The 23,368-nt window shown below is 46.1% G+C and overlaps 1 protein-coding gene across 1 annotated transcript in view; it reads right to left on the bottom strand.

The window, feature by feature from the left end:
* Positions 1-5,929: 5,929 nt before the first annotated feature.
* HUWE1 (HECT, UBA and WWE domain containing E3 ubiquitin protein ligase 1) overlaps positions 5,930-23,368 on the bottom strand; it is a 162,401-nt gene continuing 144,962 nt past the window's right edge. The window contains exons 60-82 of the mRNA XM_039851453.1: positions 22,680-22,935; positions 22,351-22,481; positions 21,628-21,842; positions 21,263-21,551; positions 21,023-21,125; positions 19,638-20,184; positions 18,379-18,982; positions 17,473-17,591; positions 17,216-17,372; positions 15,892-16,024; positions 15,419-15,621; positions 14,689-14,816; positions 13,355-13,451; positions 12,326-12,481; positions 11,633-11,878; positions 11,256-11,373; positions 10,224-10,364; positions 9,047-9,334; positions 8,811-8,916; positions 8,130-8,247; positions 7,641-7,822; positions 7,166-7,356; positions 5,930-6,560 (exon numbers count right to left, since the gene is read on the bottom strand). Coding sequence (XP_039707387.1) covers positions 6,458-6,560; positions 7,166-7,356; positions 7,641-7,822; positions 8,130-8,247; positions 8,811-8,916; positions 9,047-9,334; positions 10,224-10,364; positions 11,256-11,373; positions 11,633-11,878; positions 12,326-12,481; positions 13,355-13,451; positions 14,689-14,816; positions 15,419-15,621; positions 15,892-16,024; positions 17,216-17,372; positions 17,473-17,591; positions 18,379-18,982; positions 19,638-20,184; positions 21,023-21,125; positions 21,263-21,551; positions 21,628-21,842; positions 22,351-22,481; positions 22,680-22,935 — 4,631 coding nt within the window. The 3' untranslated portion in view covers positions 5,930-6,457. The remainder of the gene's footprint in view (positions 6,561-7,165; positions 7,357-7,640; positions 7,823-8,129; positions 8,248-8,810; positions 8,917-9,046; positions 9,335-10,223; positions 10,365-11,255; positions 11,374-11,632; positions 11,879-12,325; positions 12,482-13,354; positions 13,452-14,688; positions 14,817-15,418; positions 15,622-15,891; positions 16,025-17,215; positions 17,373-17,472; positions 17,592-18,378; positions 18,983-19,637; positions 20,185-21,022; positions 21,126-21,262; positions 21,552-21,627; positions 21,843-22,350; positions 22,482-22,679; positions 22,936-23,368) is intronic.

Raw genomic sequence — 23,368 nt, forward strand, 5'->3', positions numbered from 1 at the left:
AACACAGACATATTCAATGATGGCCACTCTTTCCTGTCAAGTATTGACTGACATTCATACAATCACCATAACTCAAGGCACCAGATCCAGTGCATGTATGGTCATAGTCACACAGACACATACCCACTCCGGAAACCACAGACACACAGCAACAGCCCCCACAAGCCCATCCTGTTACACACAATCTGTACACAGTCACACCCAGTCATACGATCACGTGCAGTTAGATGTATATACCGCCTTCCTGACAGCTATAATGCCCCCAGGTTATCCAGTTACACAAACACAGAATCACACCCACTGATTTTCAAGGAGGAGGCGGGGCTGGGAACGGCAGTCTCGGGGAGGGGCCTCAGACTGAGCTGCTCTGGACAGCGGCACGGAGTCCTGCGCTGGGGTTGCCGGGCAGAGCGCGGCTGGGCGCCACTTCGTGATCTGCCATTGGCCGGAGGCCTTGCTCCCTGGGAAGGCCTGGCTCCCTGTTCTCTCCCAGCCACTGAGGAGCAAGTCGGCTCACGGAGGGGGACGGTTCTCCTGGGACACGGGACTTTCACTATTAAAACTGGGGAGGCCCCGGGCAAACCGGGAAGAATCGGGCGAGGCTACACTGCCGCAGGAGTGGAGGGCTGGGCAGGATGCCTCCCGTTCCTGAAGGTTGCATCAGGGCATGCCCACTGAAACTAGACTATTTATTTTTAGTTGTAGAAATACATGCCCACGGTGAAAAACAGACAACGAAACCATCACATCATCATCATCTAGACAAAAACCTCAAGCATCAAGGGTGAGACTCTGGCCTACCTGAGGCACCCAGTACCCTATCCCTTTAACAATGCCTTGTATAGCCCATGCATATATAAGCCTATTAAAGGACCCTTTTGGAAGTCCTGGCAGGTAACTTGTGTCCCACTTGGAAGAAGGCAGCAGTAGCCTCCTCGGGCTTTCAGGCATCCATGCCGACCCCTCCCACCCACTCTCTGCGAGCAGCTACAGAGGTCACAGATCATATCCCCTTTGCGCAGTAGCCTGTGGTAGTTCCCTGCTCAGAGTAAAAGCCCTGGATTTGGCCCCTGTTTACCTCTCTGACCTAAACTCTTATGATACTTTCCATCACTCACCTCCCTAGAACCCCACTGGTTTTCCTTCTAGATGCCATGTGTGTAGAAGCCTTTATACTGGCTGTTCTCTCTGCCTGGAACACTTCCTTGAGATTGATCCCACAATGACTAAACTAGTATCTTTGCTTCTTCCAAGCAGGTTTTCTAAGCCCCAATGTCAGCCCCTTGAAGAGGCCTTCTTCAGAACACCCCATAGAATACCCCTCTCAACTCGCTATCCCTTTACTTTGTTTTATTTTTCTTCAGAGAAGAAAATATGTCATTTACTCTCTGACATATTTATTGTCTCCCTTCCCCATTAGAATGTCAGCTTCGTGATGGCAGGAATTTATGCCTGGCACACAATAGGTGCTCAATAAATATTTGTTGAATGAATGAGTGAACAAAGCAGAAGTACATAATCGATAATAAGGAGTGGTGGGGACTGTGAGACCTGGAGAGGATGTGTCCACTTCAAGCCCCTCTCTCCTTTTTCAAGGCCACATACTACAACAAGACATCGCCAAGGCCAGCTTCTTTCTCTTCTCTCTCTTCTTCTTCTTCTCTTTCTCTTTCTCTTTCCTTCCTTCTCTCACACACACACACACACACACACACACACACACACACACACACACACACACGTTGTGTCTGCGTGTGCTTCAAAAAGTTTGGGTTGCCAGTTTCCATCTAAATTTGTGAATATTAGAAAGCATTAAACAGAAGAGGATACATACCATTTAATGCCTTACTACATTTGTTTGAAGGTTCCTCCTAGTGTCTTCCCCTGCAGCTAAAGGCCAGGAGCAAGAATCTGCCTTGAGTCGAGCAGGTTGGCAGTGAGGGAGAACCCACAGCATGGGCAACTACAGGCAGATCTGGGCTTGTGTTAGGTGTTTTAGGGATGGTTTAAGGAAGTGAAGTTTTCTTCTAAATACTTTCCAGTAGTGGGGGTAATTTTATGATTGGGTATGCTAATGAATCTTCTCTATAAGAGAGAACAGACCAGAGAGATGCTAAAACTGTAATTGGTTAAAAAAAAAAAAAAAAAGAGCAGCCTCTCATATTAATCAAGATAGGAGATGTTTGGTTAATTTTAATTTTGTAATTTGGACGTTTACATTGTTTGTGTTCAAACATGATTATGGAGTCGTTTCAATTTTGTCTTAATCTATCATGGTCACTGAGTGGCCTTGTCAGATATTGACATTCTGTGAGATATTTATGTTCAACAGAACATCAAGGTCTAAATCTGAAAGCCAGGCCAGCTCCCAGAAGTTAGAGGGTGCCTTTCTCTGTCAGTAGATATTACAAAATTACTCATCGTAGAGATAGTATCAATTTCTCAGCAGTGTATAACAGTGCCTGTTTCTTCATGTTCTTTCCCACCCATGTTAATATACACACACGTATATATTTCGGTTTGGTAAGTGGTTTTCATTGCGCTTTTAATGGAATGGACCTTTGATTATTACAGAGGTAGTAATTATCACAGAGGTAAGCATTTACATGCTTATTGCTCATTTATATTTCTTTTGTGAATTGCCTTTTCACATCCTTGCATGTTTTTCTGTTGGGGGTTTGTCTCAGTGATTTGTAAGTTAAAATATATATAAATATTACATATATATATGTATATATATATATATTCAAGGATTAACCCATTGCCTGTTAGAGATTTATTTTTTCCTAGATTGTCATTGCTTTTTAATTGTTTATGGTGTTGCCAACATTTTAGTAGTCAAATATATCATTCTTTTCCATTATAATGTGTTTTGTAGTTTCTAGCCTTGGAGAGTTTTTCCATATCCCACATCAGTTATCATTTGTCCATATTTTCATTTTGTGCTTAAAAGATACATTCATGTTTTTTACACTTGAATCTTCCATTTGGAATTTATTATGAAGTGCAAACTTATATCTACCCCCCCCCCGCTTCCCCCAGTGCTGGCCTTTAACATTGACAAAGCTATTCCTTCCCCAACTGGCTCTGTTTCATTTTCTCTTTACAGTAGACCACAGCACTCCAAATATTCATAGCTGAGGCCATCCTGTCAGGTGTGCTGATTTCAGCTCCCACCTTGCTTATTTAACATGTCAGTTTGTTCCCCAAAGTCTCAAGGCCAGCTATCCTTGTATTTTTATGCGAATGTAGTCTCTTCATTTGCCTCTTTTTAGGCTTCTCCTGAGTTGCAGTTTTCTTCTTCACATGAATCGCACTCTTATGGTTATTCTTAAGTATTTTGTTACTGTCGTGAAGGGAATTTATTTCCTGTTATGCTTTCTAACTGGTTAGTGCTTGTATTTGAGACAATGTTTAATCTTGTTACTCCTGCTTATTAAGTCTCATTGCTCCTTGCACTTTACTACCTGCCTCCTTTCCTTCAAGTGAATTTCTAGAAAGCAGAATTCTCAGTGTTCGGTACATAGTAAGTGCTCAATAAAATGGTTTATGTTTAGGATGGGTAATAACTGTTTTCCTGGACAAGACAGGTATGTATCGTAAGTATAGAGTCATCCATCCCAGTTTATCTGGTTTGTTTGCATCTGTGGTCCAGTATAATTATTAATAGCACCATTTTTACCACCCTAATGATAAGGGGACTATTTAATAAGGAGATAATCTGTGGTAATCTGGGCAGACAGATCAGTGGAGGGAATTATTAAGGGACAAGGACATGTTTAATCTTATCATGCAGCTATTAGCCTTCATGTAGAATTAGGCCTGTTATCAACTACCTGCTACCTACCTCAAATGCACTGTGAAATTTAATAGTCTATCTCAAAAGATTTACTATCAACTACTTCAGGTATATAAAAGTTACAAAGTATTACAGTACATAATATAAGGAACAGCTGTATACTCACCACCACCCAGGTTAAGAAATACATTGTAGCTGAAGTCCTCTGCTTAATTACCTCTTCCTAGCTGTATCTTCATGTTCCCCCTCTTCATACGGATATGGTTTTTCACGTTCTTGGTACATACCCAGGTAGTATTGACTTTTAAACAGGTCTCATGCTTTCTGCTTATCATTGAGATTATGCATGTTGACATATGCAATGGGTACATTTTTACTGCTGTATAGGAGTCCATCATATGAATTTATTACAATTTATACTTGTTGGACAGTAAATGTTTAGCTGAGTATTTTGTTCATTATAACCAGGCCTCTTGGGGAAGCAGTTTTAAGTTCTAATAACCTGATTCTCTTGATTTAGCAGTCAACAGTTATACTTGTTTCCTGCTTTACTGAAATGGTTACAATAGGCAAAACAGTGCTAATGGAGATAATCGTTCACCATATGCTCCATGTGATGTTGGTTGTTGGTCTGAGGTTACCGTATATTAAAGTAGTGTCTTTCCCTTTAAAAGTTACCAGGAATAGTTACTGAGAGTTAGCAAATGCCTCCCATCTACTGATGAGATTTTTCCCATTTGATGTTGTCATATTACACCATATGCATATCACAAGGGCAAATTATACTTGGTCACTTTAGGTTTTTGTCCCATGCCATTTAGATTTGCTTTTCTTTCTTTCAGGGTTATTCCACCTGCACTTTCAGCTTCCACACCCAACTCTTATGCCCCTTTCAACTTTAAATGTGAGAGGTTTAGTCTATGATTTTTCAAAGAAGCAGTTCTAAAACTTATTGGTCAATTCTACTGTACTTCTGCTTATTCATTTTAAGGCCTGCTGGACTCCCAGCCTCATCTCAGGCCATCACCTTTTGCTCAAGCCTTGCCATATCAGGTAACTGGCCTCTTGCTGTCTTGACCTAGATTAGCCTCCTTAATCTTGACTCCCACACAGTCTTATAGTTCAACCCAAGTGCTGCTGACGATGTAGTCTTCCCTGATCTTCTGGGCTAGATCAGGTACTTCTGCTCTGGCACCTAAAGACCCCCTTCCCACACCTGTCACAGAACCGATCAGTCTCCTCCCCTTGACTAGACGCTCAATAGCAGGGAAGGGTTGACTCACTTGTCAGTCAGCAGGGCCAGGCACACACAAGTTTGAATTTTGAAAAAAAGAAAATGTCCAGCAATTATTTGCATCAGGACCAAGGGATCAGGTTAAGGACACACCACTGCTTTCCTAGATCCACACTTCAGGGAATGGTCATGGGAAATATCTTTAAGAAGCAGAGCCTCAGAGAATGAGAAAAAACACACAAAGCAAGCAACACTTGGAATTATTTTTCTAACTAAACTTTTATTTTTTTTTCTTTAGAGGTGGAACCATCAAAGTCCTTAGATCAGCTTTTAGTGCACGATGGAGTAAAAACCACAAGAGACTACTGAGTAACCTGTGAACAGACTGGCAGACAGGCAGACGACAAAACAAAACCAGAAGGGTAGTTAAGACTTTTTTTCTGGAGAGCTTGTCAAATTATTTGCTTATTAAAATTTGTTAGAAATGAAAATATTAATGAAATCAAAAATTTAAACTGAGCCTCAAACTTGAGACTGTTATGAAGGTTCACCAAATAGAACAGTGGGTTGGGTTGAACGAGTTCTCAGAATATTTCTTACAACCTACTCCTGGTTCATTCCCCTCGAGCAAGATGATGCTTTGTCCTTGGCTACGATCTCAATGCCATTACTGCCCCAAAGTGCAGATGCCATTCTAAAAAATAGCTTCCCCCCAATTCTTGGTGGCTACTGGTCTCTCCTGACTATGTGGAAACCAACTTTGAAGGAGGCAGATGCACCGTGGTGGCGGTGGAAATGGTTTTCTGGAGAATCCATTTGTTTCTTTTCTCCAGACGTCTGTCTAGCATGTGCTTGGAATTTTTGTTAAGCTTGGAAAAAAACGCCATTGTGAAAAGTGAGTTATGAAGAGTGCTCTTTATTTGAAACCTCCACAACACAGACGCCAATCTTGTCTCGCACTGAATCATTAGCTGTGCACATCAACACATTCCAAGCACAAATTAAGAAATGCAAACAGAACAAAAAAATATATATATATATAATTTTTTCCCCTATCCAAAGGTTTCAAGTCTCAATGCAGCAAATCCTTCTGAACACAGACTCTGAGGAGCACACTGTTCAAACAGTTGGGACAAACAGGTCCCTGCAAAGGCTACTGCCTTTTTAACACATGGGGAGGGAATCATGGACGGCAATGGAATGGGGAAAGGTGAGGAAAAGGGAGAGGGGGAGAAAAAATGAGCAGGAGAGAAGGAACAGGTATGCACTGGAGAAGATGGGGCAGCTGGGACACACACATGGTGAGTTGGTGGATTTCATTTATTGGTTTTTGACATTTTCTTTCTGGTTCATTTTGTTTTTATTTCCCCCCTTCCCAAGTCCAACAATGGTAGAAAAACCTCACAGCGGTGGGCAGGGCCTTATTAGGCCAGCCCAAAGCCTTCAGAGCACTCCTGGATGGCCAATAGTAGCATGTGGCGGAGCTTCTCAAAGCTCTCATAGGCAGGCAAGTCCAGCTGATTAAAACTAGAGAAAGAAGAAAGATCGGTTTATAATAAAAGATGATAACTAAGTCCCTGTGTTCCCATGGTGCCCACTTGATCTTTCCCTGAGGGAACCTATTACTCCTCGCTTCTTACGGACTCCCAATCTTGTCCTAGTCTAGTATGTCTTCTTCTAATCTGGCCCTAATACTGGTCATCAGGCACCTAAAACATAAACCTGACTGTCACTTCTCCTTAAACACCATGGCTTTGGGTCGACGTGCAAGCTCCAAGGAGGAATCAGGCTCACTGGTGATCTGACTCCTGATGGAACAAACTCTGCTGTTCTTCAGCTTTGTGCTCCCTGCAACTCTGCAACTGCTTGCTCCAGCCACGCTGAGCCCTGGAATATACCATGGTCTCATGTGGCAGTGTTCATCTGCAATGTCTCCCCAGTCCCATGGTGAGTCTGGGCTGGCTTCTCATCTCATGTATCAGCTTCTCCACAAAACCACCAAATTCTGAGTTACCCCAAGACCAGGGTAGCCAGGGTCAGATTTGAGTTCCTGACCTTGGGTAGAGAGGCCTTAGAAGCAGCATATATGCAAGCTCAATCTGAATGCTTGGAGAACAAACCCTTCCTCTTACCATGTGTGAGCCGAAGGAAGGCGATCGGTGGACCTGTCATCTCGATGGATCTGAAACTTCTGAATGCCATTCATGCCTTCAAGGGCAGCGAAGCCTTGCAGGGGCACCTTGGAAGTACCCGTGACAAACTGTAGAAACTTGGCACGGTCAGCTTGGTCAAAAGAACGCAATGCTCTCCAGAACCACTGAATCTGCAGGAAGGGACATAAGAATCCAGGATTAGGTAGAGAGCTCCTGGAAAAAGAGGGTATGGGATTTGGGATCTTAGGTGAGTCCCTTCTGTGAGATCGAATTCAGTTCATTTATAAGATGAGAAAGAACATCACCTGAAAACTCTCCAGAAGAATGAAGAGTTACATGTAGGTAAAGTGGTCATCTACAAAACCCCTTCCCTTAAGAGTACTGGTTTATTTGGCATCACACAAATTAGCACGGCTTAGGAATACAGGAGTGGGGGATGCCAGCAGCAGCTCACCTGAATAGAGTTGGACTGGTACTTGTGGTATTCAGTGTTGGATTTCAAATCGTCAATGTCGATTGTGGGCAGTCCTGATATTAGTAGCTCTAACTCCTGCTCAGTGAAGATGGAAATGAGGCGCTTTGGAATGATCTCATAGAAGCCTTCTAAGAAAGCTGCCAGCTGTTTGCGGATGGCTCCTGGGGAGAGAATCAAGCCATGTGGCATCTGAACTCTCCCAACTGTTATAGGTCAGAGATCTCCAATCTGACTCCTGTTGCTACTGGGATGCTGACTGGTCTGCTTGCCTCACCTGCCACTCTGTTTCCAGGCCCCCATGTGAGGATGGATGAAGGGAAATAGTTTTGGTTAAGTTTTTAGATTCCTCTTGTGCAAGGCATTTGTGGCTGGCACAGGGGAAGAGAGGAAATGATGTCTGTGAAATGAAGTGAGGCCTGACCTCTTCCCATATGGAACAGCGAAGGGTCTAAGGGACATTTCTCCTACCTGTCATTCTCATCTGGCACACCAGGTGTACATACTCCTTCTTATTCTCCTCTGTTACCAAGATGTTGGCCCCATTAGGTTTGAGGTCACGAACTTCACAGACTCCAAACTCTTGGACCTAGAATACCCAAAACACCAATCACACTATCAGGCTTGGTCTAGGATGGAACTTACATAGATACCTGGGAACACACCCTAAATTCTTTTCCATGTCCTAGGCAGAGAGTTGAAGCAAGTCATAAAAAAGTGACGTTTTTCTCATAAGCTCATAACTGCCTCATAAAGAAAGGTTAAGGGCGAAAGGGGAAAAGGCATGGCTAACATATGTAATGTAACACAACACAGTCTTTATAGAAAACAATTCGGGGGAAGAGTAATCTTAAAATGTTTGTTTTTCTTTTATCTCTATATAATTTTTCTATAATGAATTACCTTTGGGAATGGAAAATAATGTACTAGAGCATGCACCGAAGCATTATTTTTTATAAAGGGGAAACTAGGAAAGAGCCTGGATTGGTACCCATTGTTCTCTGCCAGATGGGAAATGGCATGGAGCTTCAGGAAGTCGAGATGCTTCCCTAAAACCACGAGGTTATCCAATGCCAGTTCAAGGGGGATTCTGGAATCAAGGGGTTTCCTAGGTTAGTTGGGATGTGCTGCAGTCAGGATTTCCTGACCCACCTCAGTGCTGAAAGTGAGGTCATAGCCTAGAGTAGAGACATCATTTTCCAGCAGATAAACCAGACCCTGGTAGAAGTGGTAATCTTCACTCTCCATATCTGTATATCTAGGAAAATAAAAATAGACAGGGTCATTCATGGGTTGGGGTGAAAGAAAGGCAGCATAGGGGTGGGGCACAGGAAAAGAACCTAATTCCCAGTACTGATGACAGCCCCAGGACTGTGCCACATCCTTACCTGACAGACTTGCCCAAGATGTGTTTGTAGAAGGACCGAGTAAAATAGCACTCTAAGAGGCGGTTGTCATATACAGCTTTGGCCACAATGCGTCCAACAAACTTGAAGTAACTGAGGTGGTTGGGGTTGCAGTGGGAAGATGGATTGATGGTGTAGGTGACCCGATCACCGGGTGAGGTACGGAACAAGGCATACATAGGGTTAAACATCTCCCGAGAGATGATCATATACCACTCCCGCAGGAGCCCTCCAGCATCCTGCCCTTCTTCTCCTTCAAACACTATATACCTGCACAATAGAGCAGAAACGGTAAGGTGCAGAAAGCCCTGGGCAGTGCAAAGACAGAGCTGAATGCAGAGTGCCAGGAGAGCCCAGAGGGCTCTGGGACAAAAAAGGGCACCATCGATAGAAGAGATATCCTGAAGTACCAGTAGAGGCTGATCAATATTCCAGAAAACACCAATAGGAAGTGTTATAGATGCCTAAATGAGACCTCACTTAGGAAAAGGAGGAAGAGGTGGAATCAAGTGGTATCAGAGAACGCTGAGCCCAGAGTCTAATGTCCATAAGGATTCGGAGGTGGAGAAGCAGGGCCCAGTCTGTCTCAGAAGCCTCTCTGACTTCCTGTGTGTTTAACACAGATGGCAAGACCATGTGACAAAGGAGGGGAGGAATCAAGTTCCTGAGTTTAGGAGCATATAATCTGCTTCAAAAGGTCTATCATCTCCTCTCCTCTAAGTGGCTTCATAATCATAGTGAGTGATTACCAATTTGGTGCGGTCCCACTCATGCAAGGGTGGTTTCTCCCAAACCAAGGTACCATCTGCTTAGCGGGCTTCCCATTTCTAGTTTAACAATGAAAAAAAAAGCTCTCTCTGCGAAGCCATCAGGTATATCTTTGTAAACGCCAAAGACTCTTCTGTCTGCCTGGAATCGTTGAGTAGCTTAGCCCAGGGGCCAGCCAGCGAGCAGAGGAACAGTCTTATGAGAGCAGGCTGATAAATTGGGAGGCAGCTCAGTGAGATGATCTAAGCTAGATTCCAACTGGGAATTCCAACTGGGGAGTGCAGCACCTTCCTGAGTTCACCTGTACATCTGGGCCTGAGTAAGCCTTCACTACCTTGTAGGAAGGCCCCCCACCCTCCCATCCTGTCTGTTCTCTGTTCTAGGCTCTTACAATCGATTTTTCATTTCTTCAGGGGATTTCCGGTGCAGCTCACGATAGGAGTCTTCAAACACATGGTCACGGCGGACGTGCACAGCCATGTCTTCTTTCCGGAGCCCCTCATCCAAACGCTCCAGCTCTTGGCGGAAATATCTTGGGAGGTAGGAAAGGAAGGAAAACATGATTAGGGGAGGCAGAGCAAATCTGTTTTGCCTGATTAGGATGAAGACTCACAATGATGCTTCCCCCATCCTCCAAACACTTTGATTCCTGCTCCCCACTTGGGTCCCCCTGGGCAAATATCCAGTAGTTGGGAGAGAGAGGTCATTTACTACCAACTCTCAATTTGCCCCATCTCCACCAAGTAAGGACCCACAGGGATTGCAGCATGGAATTTCTGCAACAAGCAGGTAAGCATGTGCAGGTACGTAGTAAAGAAAAGAAGGGCAGGGAAGAGGGAAGTGTTGTGGAACCCTGAGCCCTGCTACGAGTGTACTATGGCTACCTGCGCCTCCTCTATTACTCCAAAGCAGCAGTCCCCAACCTTTCTGGCACCAGGGACCGATGCTCCTATGAGAATCTAATGCCTGATGATATGAGGTGGAACTGAGGCAGTGATGCTAGTGCTGGGGAGCGGCTGCAAATACAGATAAAGCTTCGCTCACTTGCCCGCTGCTCACTTCCTGCTGTGTAGCCCGGTTCCTAACAGGCCACGGACTGGTATCGGTCCATAGCCCAGGGCTTGGGGCCCCTGCCCCAAAGGATGGACTTGGACTTTAGAAAATCATGTGGTTAAACAAAGGCTTGCATTTTCTGACGAAGAATGGAGACTGGGGTGGAGAAGGCCAGTTGAGTATTTAAGTACAATGGCTGTGGCACAGATGAGTCTCTATCCTTTTGCCCAACACCCTTCCAAGGGCTGCCACTAATTAGGGGAAACTTCTTTCCTTGGAAATACTGCCCCAGGAAGAACTATGGCTCCTTCCTAGGAGTGGAGATACCATTTGGAGAGCTGTCCCCTCCTCCAACATTCAGAGTACATACTTGCGCTTGACATCAAAGTCGAGGACACGAATGTAGTCTACCAGGACAGCAAAAGGCCCATCAGCGAGGTGGGTGGTAGACTGCCGCAGGATCTGGTTTAACACAGTGCGATGAGTCTCTGAGGAGAAAAAGTACAGCAGGAATCAGCACATCATGGGTCCCAGAAGACCAAAAGACAGCCATCCAGCCAGCAACTCTCTTTTCCTTGTTTTAGGGAAAAAAGGTCAAGTGGAACACAAGGGCTTCCAGACATGGTCCATACCTCACTAGCCTCACTTTCCAACACACAACCCCAAATCAGCTAAGGATAAAATGTATGCAATGACCCAGTAAAAAACGAAGCCTTCTACATTTGGGGGCCTGAGAGTCCCCTGTACCTGCAAAGCGAAGAAACTTCTGCGTGTCAGGGGGCAGGCTTGAGGAGATGTGCATAGATGAGGGCTCCCGGGAGAAGAATGGGTCAAGGGAGGAAGGAGTGGCTGGGGTTAAGGGGGCCGGGGAGAGTGGAGGAGGCTCGTCCTTGATGTGTGCCAGCTGGCTCTCACGGGTGTCTCGGACAGGAGGCTTGCTCTCCCTCTCTGTGGCATGGACCAGAAAGAAGGCCTCAACGGCAGGCTGTAGCACTGGGGGTAGGAATGATAGGGAGGTGACATTTTACAAACTTCAACACACAAAGCTCTTCTCCTTCATGATCAAATTACCAAAGTACAGTACAGAAGACATAATGGAAACTTGCAGGAAAAATATAACGGTAGCATAGAAAAATGAAGCCAAAGCGGAGGTCAGAGCTTCCTTGAAGCCAATGAAAAATGGGATAGGCAACCAGTTGTATAAAGATTCCCCTGGTCTAAAAAGTAAAAGACACTACATAAAAAAAAAAAAAAAGAAGGCAAATCTTCCTTCTGACATGAGCAAAGAAAAAAAAAAAACACACACACACTCTCCTTTGCATCCGCATTATAGACACACTGAGAGAGAGAAGTGACCTGGAAGGAATAAAATTAAGCTGGCACAAAGGGCCCCAGAGTAGATCAGTGGGTTGGGACCTGGGCCCTCAGGCCACAACTCACCTAGCACCGCATGCTGGTCATGGGATTCCTCCAGTTCCTTTAGACACTCCCCCAGCATGTCCCACAGCTCGTCCAAGCTCAGCTGCTCACTGAGCAGGGGTAACTCAGGTGGCCTCTCCTCCTTCTCCTTCTCCCCCTGTGGGGTCCCGTCTGAGCCTACAGGACACATGGAGAGAGTAAGAAAGCCTTTGAGGTTTCCCCTTCATTTAGATTTCTCCCAGGCCAAATGCAGAGGCCATTAGACAGATCAGGTAGATTGGTCCACTGAGTAACACTGAGTGACATCTGAAGGCAAGCTGTAGTCCTACACTGAATAACATTTACATTTAAATTAATTAAGATTAATACAATCTTCAGTTGTACTAGCCACATTTCAAGTGCAAGCTGCTGAGCACTTGAAATGTGGCTAGTACAACTGAAATAGTGGCTACTACAGGAAAGTTCTACCAGACAGTGCTAGTCTATTCACTGCCTCATTAACTCCCAGAGCACTTGTGGATTATCAAATGATTAGTTTGAAAATGGACTGACATTACTCCACAGGAATGTGTTAAAAGGGTGCCAAAAAGTATTCTTTGTGAAATTAACTTTGAGAAATGCTGCTAATAATAGCATCCATTGTGTGCCAGGTACTGCTTTAAGCACTACATACATGTGTTAACTCATTCAATCCTAACTACGAACATCCCTATTTTAAAGAGGAAACTGAAGCAAAGAGAGGTTTGCCTCAGATCCCAGAGCTGGTAAACAGGGGAGCCAAGATTCAAACACATGCCGTCTCCACACATATATCATAGCTTCTTTGCTACAGGAATCACAGCGTGTGCTATGAATCTGCAACGAGGGAAAGGTGGTGATGATTAGTGACCTTGGCTGGTAAACGTCTATTAGCATTTATAGAAACCAATGTTTGCTTGAACAAATTGGAAAACACTGAGCTTATATAGGTCAAGAGCAAGGGCTCCAGCATACATTCCGTGAAGACTGACTCTCTCTTTTGCTGGGCCGGAAACGGGAAGCAGTACTGACCAATGGACTGAGTATCTTGAGCACTGGGAGATGGCTGGTCCACATCCATGGGTGACTCCTCCCTCCGGACAGATGACTCTGACTGGCTTGACTCCGACTGGATAAAAGGGAGACAAAGTCACATAAAGGGTGCAACTCTGCTTTCCTCAGGGACAGGCTAGAGGCTGGCACATCTCAGGCTTGGAAAGCAGCTTCCGACATTTGGTCAGGAAACTCTGTAGCTCTCTAGGACAAAAAAAATGGCTTTCCCACCTCCTTCGCTGTCCTCCACCTTGAGCTAGCAAGTTTTTCCAAAGAGCTCCCTGGATTCTGGAATTGCTTCCACTCTACTCCAAACCTACGTCCAGTCATACACCAGCCTCTTGGACAGATTTCAAATTTTTTCTGGGGACGGTTTACATGTGTACACAAATATAAAGTTCACATGGAGAGAAGGTAGGTTTGCTCTTTGTTTCTGTTTGCTCACAAAAGGGGAAATAGGGGAATCAGTACAACCTTTGGTGTGTGGGATTATTTCAAAAGCCAACATCTGTCCTATCAGGTGTGGGAAAGAGACTGGGCAGAAAAAATACTCCAGAATTAATAGCTATTTTCCCTTTCTACTCTGCTGAAGTCACAGCCCTCAAATTCTAGGCTATTACTGGCATGCTCAATGAAATGATACTGTATAATAGTAATTATACACAAAGAAAAACCAGGCCTCAGGATACCTTTTATCCTGGATCTTGGAAAGGTGACTTGCATGTTGCAAGGACAGGAAAACAATGAGAGTGCGCCACAGCATACATAACATGATGCCAGGCCTTTCCTGCAGCCACTCTGTGCTGGGATCCCAATGAGCTGGCTACCTAGGAACCTGAAGGTTTCCTCCTAAAAGTGTCTGAATGCCTAGGTGCCAAGGGAGTATGAAGAATAGAAGAGGCTGCGTGGAATGTGTACCAAGTTTGGGGGACTTTTAAGGAAAAGGCAGGATTCCTGAAATGTCTCTGATGTACCTTCATTGTTCCTTGAGATTGAAAAATCTTCATCCCACATCCCCTCAGAACCCAGACACTTAGCATTATGCAGTTTGCAAAAGCGCCACTGTTGACGGGATAGCTGGGAGTGGGGTATGATGGCCAAGCTTTAAAATCAAATAAAACCAAACCAACAAACTGGTGAACAAACAGTAAAAACAAAAACACCACCGACAGAAAGTAACCCTGTTGTCCAGAACATTCATATAGCAAACTTAATGCAAAAGCATACAAGGTAAGGGCACTGAAACCCCACTGATGATGTGGTGGAGGAGGGGGAGAGACAAATGAATGAGGGGCCACAGGCATCATGCTAACCGTTGCTGCTTGTTGCTGTCTCCGCGCCCTTTGACCCTCACGTACCATTTGTATAATGGCATCAGCCTCAGCCTCCAGCTGCCGAACAGCTGCCTGGATGCTGCTAGCTGAGCCTAAACCGGAGGAACCTGGGAGAAAGAAAGAAGAGGGCAAGATATAAAATGTAAAAAGAAGGAGTGTCCAATATTCTCTCTTCCCATCTCCTGGGCCGCCACAGGCCATCTTGCTGAGGTCTTTGAGGTTTAGCTCAGGCAGCTTCAAAGTGCTCATCATCACGCACTAAGAGCTACCATTACAGACAAGGGTAGGGGACATGGTGCTAAGCAGATGAATGGTGACAGGTGAGAGGGTTCTGTGGGATAGGAAGAAGAGAGGTAGGATTTGGCAGGCCACGGCTGAGGCAACATGGCTGCCACGTTTTAGTCAGGAGTGATCAAGGAAGCAGAAAGGAGGCATACTCAGTGAGTTAAATCTTGTTCAGCGAAAGATCCGCCCTCAATTTCCTTGCCAGATTTCCACTCCCCATAATTCCTACTTGCACTAATGGATTTCTTATGCAGGCAGCTTGAGTGACATACAGAATGCAGCCATCAACATTTTAAGAAAGGATCATCACTTCCTTTTAGAAAGGTCAAACAGGAAGGAGACATGACATTAAGTCTTGCCCTTCAGGGACTCTGGGTTCTCCACCACCAACCCTGCCCCTCAACTGGACACTCCAGTTTCATACCTAGCCTGCCTGTCTGCTTGGCTTTCTTGTTAGCTCGGCGTGTGTCGTCCCGGAGCTGGATGATGACCTGTAGTACCCTCAAGAAGAACTTCTGGGTAGATGTCTTGGATGTCAACATGGACATAGAAGGCAGCTGGAGTTCCCGGCCACCCAGAGGTCGCTTCTGAGATGCCACAATTACCACATTCTCAGCCATGTCAAACCTGGATAGTGTAGAGGTGGCTTGCGTATATTGACAGCATCAAAGCATAGATACTTGGAGCAAGCAGGGCCTTCTGGTGTCAACCAGAGGAGTAAGAAATCTCACAAGGAAATCTCACACGTAGGAAAAAAATAGGGTCGAATGTGTACAGGACAGATAAGAAAATCTGCCCAGAGAGGGGAAAAAACCCACCACCAGAAAACCAGCAAGAGCAACCTTTCAGAATGTCCCAGATTCCAGTTCCATAGCCAAACGGACAGCTATCACCCACCTGCTCTGCATTTTGCCTTTCAGCTTGGTGGTCTGTGGCTGCTCTTCAGGAAGGCCATCAGGAGACAGGGTCTCACACTGGGCTCGCCGCTGCTGTTCCAGGTTGTATTCCCGTAGCTCAGCCAGGAGGGTACCTGGGCAGGTAGAGGAGCCAGCAAGTGTTCAGAGATTCTCCAATGAAGCAGCTGAAAGCCAAACCTTTCCAAGAAACCTGCCCAGGTCATCTTCTTTGCTACAGAGAACATGGAATAACTAGAAATTTTGCTTTGGTCATTTTGCTATGTGTGCTCATGGATCGATCAACTACCCAGGGACTATCAATTTACCTGACCTCAAGAATCTATTGAATCTACACAAAATGCAGCTCAATGAGAGGAGAAAGTTATCTGTTTTGGAGCCTGTATGCCTCTTGAATTTCGGAGGTTTTTGTGGTGACCTTAGGCAAACTGCTGACCCACCTTAATAATGGAACGGATACTGCCTAACATTACAAAGTTGCTTTGACAATTAGAAAATTACTGTGTAGTAAAGTGCCTAGGACATTGCCTGGCCCACATGGTAGCAGTCAACAAAGGTTAGAGACATCTTCTGGAAGAATCTTACAATTGTCATGCAGCAAAATATGCCCTGGGTCACACAATCCCATCAACCTCCTATCACCGTAGCTCCAGGGACCCTTGTATGAAGGCGATAACTAAGCAAGTAGCTGAGATCTAGGAAGACCCATGATTGGGATGGGGGTGGGCAAGAGCAAAGACTCTATGCGGAAAGAAAATCTGGCTCTACTCCTTGATTCAATTGCAGTATCACTGGGTTTTTGTTTTCTTGGTAAAACAGGAAGACTGTAACTAGATGATCTGCAAGTGTTCTTAGAATTTTTGTACCCTTGAAACTGCATAAAGGCAGAGTATTATCTGACTCTCAATTCCTAGGCCTGAATATAGTGTAGGCTCCTCTCTGAGATGGCAAAGCTGCCACAGCAGGCTCATTATAGGACTCTTACAAGTGCCCAGAATGGAAAAACAAGAGGACACTGCCAGTCCTATGTGTGCTCATTTGCCTTCACTAAGCACCAATTACCTGCCGTGTGCCAGGCATTGGTGATGTAGAGGAGCCCATCCTTGCTCTTTTAGAACAACTGAGCAGAGAAAATCAGATGACAACCCAGTATTATCAGTGCTGTGACAGAAGAGAGCATGGGGGCTATGACTATAGAAGCATACAGGAGTTTGATTTAGCTTAGGGGTTCAGGGAAGGCTTCCAAAAAGAGGTGACACCTAAGTGAAAGGTTTCAGAAATACATGTTGCATTATTCCTATTATTACCTATCTGTTTACAAAGGGTATAACCCAGATGGCGGGCTCCATTCAATAGCAGCTTAAGAACAGTGTCTCGGGTCCCAGGGTCCCCCCGAGAAAGCTGGAGTAACACATTAGCTGCATCCTCTAGGCCTTCTTCAGAACAAGAATGGGATGTCAACACCTGAGAAAAAGGAGGAGGAATAAGCCCCAACTTGAGAACCAGAACATTATCCACCCCCTTTCTCCCCCAACACTGGGAGGTCAGAAGAGCTTGAACTCACCTCCACAGAGAGCTGTAGCTGGTTTTCAGTGAGGCCCGAGGATACCATCTTAAAGTCTGTACTGCTGCTGCCCCCATCACCCACCTTTGCTGGAGATTTGCTAGCCTTAGTAGTAGAAGCTTTGAGGAAACAGATGGAACATTGTAAGCCTCTGAAAACCACACGCCAAAGACTTAATTGGCAGAACCAAGGAATCACTAAACTGTCCAGGGCTTCAAAATGGCAAAGTAGTGAAAACAGAGATTCAACCACAGAAGTCAAATCCAAATGACCTGAGGTGCCAAGGACTCTTATGAGTGTACCTTCTAAAGTGACAAAGAATTCTGGACGTTTCTCTCAACTAATGCTTTACTATCAGAGTCCCTTCTAAAGATCCCCTCTCCAAAACCTACTTCTTTAATAATTCTTACTAGTCTGCTGTAGGGCTCATTCTCTTCACTTCCTGGGATGGCCTGGTTACTCTATTCTACCCTGATTCACATTGTATCCTGCCTACTCTTGAACTCCTTTCCTCTGAGAACTGGTTCCCTCAACCAGGCTGGAAAGGCTGGGAGTTCTTTGATGACAGGGACCGTCTATTTCTCCTTTTGGTGCTTAGCCTAGAAGCCACATTCAGTGAATGCTTGGTTTTCACAGGAGTGTGTGTGTGTGAGGGTGGGGGGACCGGAGAAGGAGAAGAAAGGGAGAGGCGAGAAAATGGAGAGAAGAGAAAGGGAAGGAGAGGGAGGGAGAGGGAGAGAAGAAGAGGAAGAGAGAGAACTGGGACTGATGAGGACGAGAATGAACATATTTGGCTCTCACAAACACAAACCGAACAGATCATTTATGGAAGAATACCTGGATGGGCGAGTCGGGGGTGAGATTGGTGTAAAAATCCCACAGCTCCCAGCCTACATCCACACTTACTTGAAACAGTAGTGGTAGCAGTCGTGGGGGTAGTCACTGTGGTCGAAGCGGCTACGGCAATGGTGGATATAGCCGTGGCAGCAATCAGGGCTGGAGCAGAAGTGACAGGGGTGGTTGCAGCAGGGGGAGTGGGCGTGCTGGAGGCAGCAGTGGTAGTGGTGGTAGATGTGGTTGAGGTGGCAACACTGGTGGAAGAAGCACTGATGCCAGAATTAGCCTGTGTTTCCGACACTTTGTTTTCTGGGAGAGCAATTGAGATGAGAGAAAGGAGTCTGAGGAGTTTCTCAGTTAAGAGAGAGCTCCGGCGGATGACTGGGTGTGACAACATGTTCATGAGCTGCCCCAGTGGAGAGGCCTCGAGGCTGTATGGGGAGGTTTCCCCCTCACTACCAGTGCTCACTGGCACTGACTTCACGGAGTTCTTGCCTTTCCGGCTGACATTCATGTTGTCCAGTTTTACTAGTAAGTCCCAGAAGTCTGTGCAAATGCCACTGCTGTTGGACTGTGAAGAGCATGGGTTGCAGGCCTGCTTACTGCCCTTTTCCCGATCACTCTCACAGTTTGTTTCTTTGGTCCGCTGCTGTGTGAAATGGCTGGGAAAAACCTGACAGGAAAAGAAAGACAAGCTTGGTCTATGGGGTCTACATAGAAAGTACATTTTCCTGACAAGAAAAGACAACTAGTTCCTAGGCTTGTCACTCCTTTGGACAGCTTTGGTAAAGTAACACGGGAATTTATCCAACTGATGGCAAAGCAGCCTAGAGAAAGAAATGAGAGCTTTGTAGGGAAAGAGACAATTAGCAAACTTTACTGAGCATCAGTCTCTGTACTTATAAAATGGGGAGATTAAAGGAGATAATGTATGTTGCATGGTTCCCTGCACAAAGCAGGCCCTTAACAAATGGCAGCAATGCTTACTATAAAAAAGACTAAACCAAATTCTAGGTCTACTCAGCTCTATTACTTACTAGCCACATGACAGAGCCACTAAAAATTTCTATAACCCAGCTTCTTCATCTGTAAAATGGGAAGAATACAGACCACTGAAGGTTTTGATGACTGTGTAAGATAATGCATAAAAACTGTAAAGATAAAAGTCTCCCAAAGTTATTTACTGCACAATTTCCTAGAAACAATATAGGCTTCAGCAATAACAGCTAAGGAAGACCTGCTAGCTGCCTTAGAGTTCAGATTTCATTTAGGCCGTGGCTGCCACCCCTCTTCCATCTCCAGGAGTTGGGTTCCCTCAAGCTCCTCACCTTGGCCAATTGAATGAGTGTGTCCAAAACATGTCTGCAGACAACAGGAGCAGCCTGGGGGTGGATGTGGACAGTGGAGCCACTGCTTGCATGCTTCTCAGTATGTTTGCGCCCACCTGAACGCTGGATCTGGAATATATTAGTCCTGCAGCCTAGGGCCGCATCCATGGATACTGAGAGCCAGGAAAGCTGGTTAGAGCTCTTAGACTCCATCTTGTGCAGCAGGTCCAGGGGCCGGTTCTCATGGCTGCTTGAACCACAGCTCTTGCTTGACTTTTTGCCTTTTTCCTCACTTGAGGACAGCTTGGGTGTTTCAATGCATAACTCACTCTCACTGCTGCGCTGCAAGATAGACAGTAGGCTGCGGATGACCCAGTGGCGGGTCTGGGCATGGTAGCAGAGATTTCTCAGTACTCGATGTAGACGGCTAGTATTGAGCTTCGGTTCATCCACGAAAAGTAGGACCAGGAGACAAGACAGGGCTTCATGGTCCAGAAGAAGCCGTCCTCGGAGGCGGAGGAGAGTGTCCACATTACTGCCAGAAGGCCTGGAACAGAGCATAGTTTCTGGGTAATACTTCAGCTAGAGCTCTGGGATCAGGCATATAGGCCTAGGGGAGGGGAATGAATTGGCTACCTCCAACAAAGAGGTTAGAGAATGGAGACTGTCTAGTCCAAGGGCTCTTAATAGTAACAAGAACTGCCCTCTTGAGTGCCTACTATATACCAGGCACTCTACAATGTCTGTAACAGCTTCTTCAAGGGGCTGCCTGTAAAGACTAGAGAATCACTCATTTTTGAGATGTACAAGAGGCTCAAACAGGTTCCGTGACTTGCCCTACATCACACAATGACTGAAAAGAGAGCAGAGATTCCAGCCCAGGTGTGTGCATCAATTAGTAAAACGAGACTGCCTAGGAGACAATGCTTATTTCTGCCTTCTCTGGACTACAGGGGAGAGTGACGGGGGGGGCGGCGTGGCTGGCCTTAGCCTACCACCTGCCATATATAGGAACTGATTACTCCCTTCACAGTTTGACTCCACTCTCCTTCAGTCTGGTTAATAATTAACTCCTCTCTACTTCCACAGCCTAGAGGCTATAATTTCAAGGTAAGTGGCTCAATGTTTTGCTATTTGCATGGGAGGCAGGTGGCTTTCCTTGTTACAACCAAAGCTAGTGCCTGCTGCCAGCCTGCCTGACTATGGTCTACAACAGCTACACTAAAAAGTGTGGCTTTCTGAAGGGGGATGTCAAAGATCTGGTTTTTCCACTCATTCAAGGAAACACCCTAGAGAGAACATCCATCCTCTCCATCTATAAATTAAGGAAGCTGGACTAATTGTAGATGTGAGAAGTGGAATGACAAGATGAAAAACAAAGATACCTGTTATGGCTGCTGCTACCCCCCATCTGGAAGGTGCCACCTCTCTGCACAGCAAGCCGAGTGTACTGGACCCCACGGTTGCCACTCAGGCGACTGGTAAAAGCTGAAAAGAAAGGAAAAAGAAAAGACTAAAATTGGGGAGGGTGGTAGTGAATTAGGTCCACATAATACAAAGGGGAACAGAGCCTCATGTAGCTAAAGTTCAGCATTTCAGAGTCCTCCCACTGCCTCCCTCCATACCTGGACTTCGAAGAATGGCAGACAGTGCAGAAGTGCTGCTGTGCCCAAAGAGCCGCTCGTGCATGAGCTGCCGCTGCCGGGCTTCCTGCTCTCGCCTCAGGGCTTGAGCCTCAGCTGCAATGTCAGGTGGCATCACGGCCAACACACTGTCCTCCATGTCCTCCAGGACACTACGGCGCAAGTCTGAGGGCAGAGTCTGGATGAAGGTCACAGGGTCCATTGGGGTGTCTGAGCTGGCATTCTGTGCCAGTTCCCGTCGCTGTTGCTCAGCTCTCTGCTGTGCCAGCACCTACGGAGCAGAAGAAGTCAGCAGGGGAATACTTATGGCCTGGCAACCTGCTCCCACCAGCTTCCTGCTCACATACTTCCTCCTGGATGGCTGGAGGCAGGGCGGCCAGGAACTCAGGGCTCACTTCGGTCACACCAGGATTCCCTACCACTGCAGGAGCTGAGCTATTTGTTGAGGGGGCAGTCCGGGTTGGTGGACGGATGCCCAGCTGGTTCTGCAGGACTTCCCGGCGGATGTCATCAGGCAGAGCAGCCAGAAAAGAGGGATCTACACCTTCGGGGAGACTGATACCTGAGGGGAGATGCAAGATGTGAAGGGACTCACACCTCTATTGATGCCTAAGAAGGAAAGAATCCCATGGCCTTGCTTGAGGAAACCAGCTTTGTCTGTCCTCACTGCACACAAAGGACACAGGACAGAGAAGGCCTAACCACCTTCCCCAGGCTCAGAATAGCTCTTATGCGTCAGGTTCTGTTGTGTACATTGTCACTTAACCTTCATCAAGAAACCATCATGTAGCTATTATCACTCCCTCAGTATCAATGAGGATCAGAGGAGTCAAGAAATGGCCGTAGGTCCTAAAGGCGGGAGGTGACAGAGGGGGGGATTTGAGCCAAGATCAGTTTGACTCCAAAGCCTGGGCTCATTCCACTATGTACTGTCAGCATGCTCTTACTGTCGGTCTTCCTCACATGTATATGCTGCCCTCCACCTGGACAGAACCATATGAAAAGCCACAAGGGCTAGGTACAAGCAGCCTAAACAACTCCAGGAATGCATGAGCACACGTGTAGCTCACCTGCAAGGGGATCTTCTTCTTCACTGCTTGTTGAAGGCAGTGGCTCTTCTAGGATTCCCCGGGAATCTGCTCCAGAAATGGCTGCAGCGGAATCTCTGGTGGAAGAACTCTCAGAGGATGCAGGGGGAGAGCTGAAGGAAATCGTTTCCAGGTTGTTATGTGTGTTGTATTTTTCCCATTTATAAAAATGCTCCTACAATACCCCTTTCTCACAGAAGCCAGGTTGATTTCCCCAGTGTACCGAAGATGTTCATGAGTTAACAAGTATGAATGTGGCTTGAAATACCCGCCAACACATCCTGCCCTCCTCCTGCTCACAAAGTGCTTACCGGTCCTCAGGGGCCCGGGCAGGTTCCCCTGACCTATCACCCCTGCCTTGCACTTCTGTCACAACTGGTGGGGCATCCCCAGGAGTAGAGATGCCTGCTGTGGGCTGCTCAGAACTGCCAGCTGCTGAGGTGTCACCCACAGCCTCCTCCAGGGTACAGGAAGCCAGGCTACTGGTGTCCATGGGAGAGCCTTCCAATTGACTGCTGACAGCTGTCAGTGCATCAGAATCTTCAGCTCTCTCTGGGGAAAGAGAGGCTAGGAGGAAGTCACATGGAGAGGTTAGATCTCTGCCTGGAATTAAGAAGCAGCCAGATTAGACGTCTCACTTTCGCCACCTTCACTCCACGCTAGTCTGATGTTCCCTCTTAATTTAATTTGCGTTAAAAGGCTCAGTTCAAGTCCTTTCTATCTTTTGTTGAACATTTACGGTGTTCCAGGCATGCTTCTGAAACATATTCCCTAGGCTCCCCTGGTAAGGGATCCTGTCACGTGCAGATTCCCTGCAGACACCATTTACACATGCATGTTGGTTCTGTGAACCTAAATAAACAAAGTTTCTTGAAGGGAAAAAACCCTACACATTAAGGTTTCTCCAGAGCACATCATAGGCAGCATAGTATAGAGCAGTGATGGCAAATAGGTTTCAATTTATCCTGCTGAAACACTGCTGAGAATTTTGAGGGCCCCA

Source organism: Pteropus medius, unplaced genomic scaffold (genome assembly GCF_902729225.1).
Source record: "Pteropus medius unplaced genomic scaffold, Ma_sr-lr_union100, whole genome shotgun sequence".
Lineage (NCBI taxonomy): Eukaryota > Metazoa > Chordata > Mammalia > Chiroptera > Pteropodidae > Pteropus > Pteropus medius.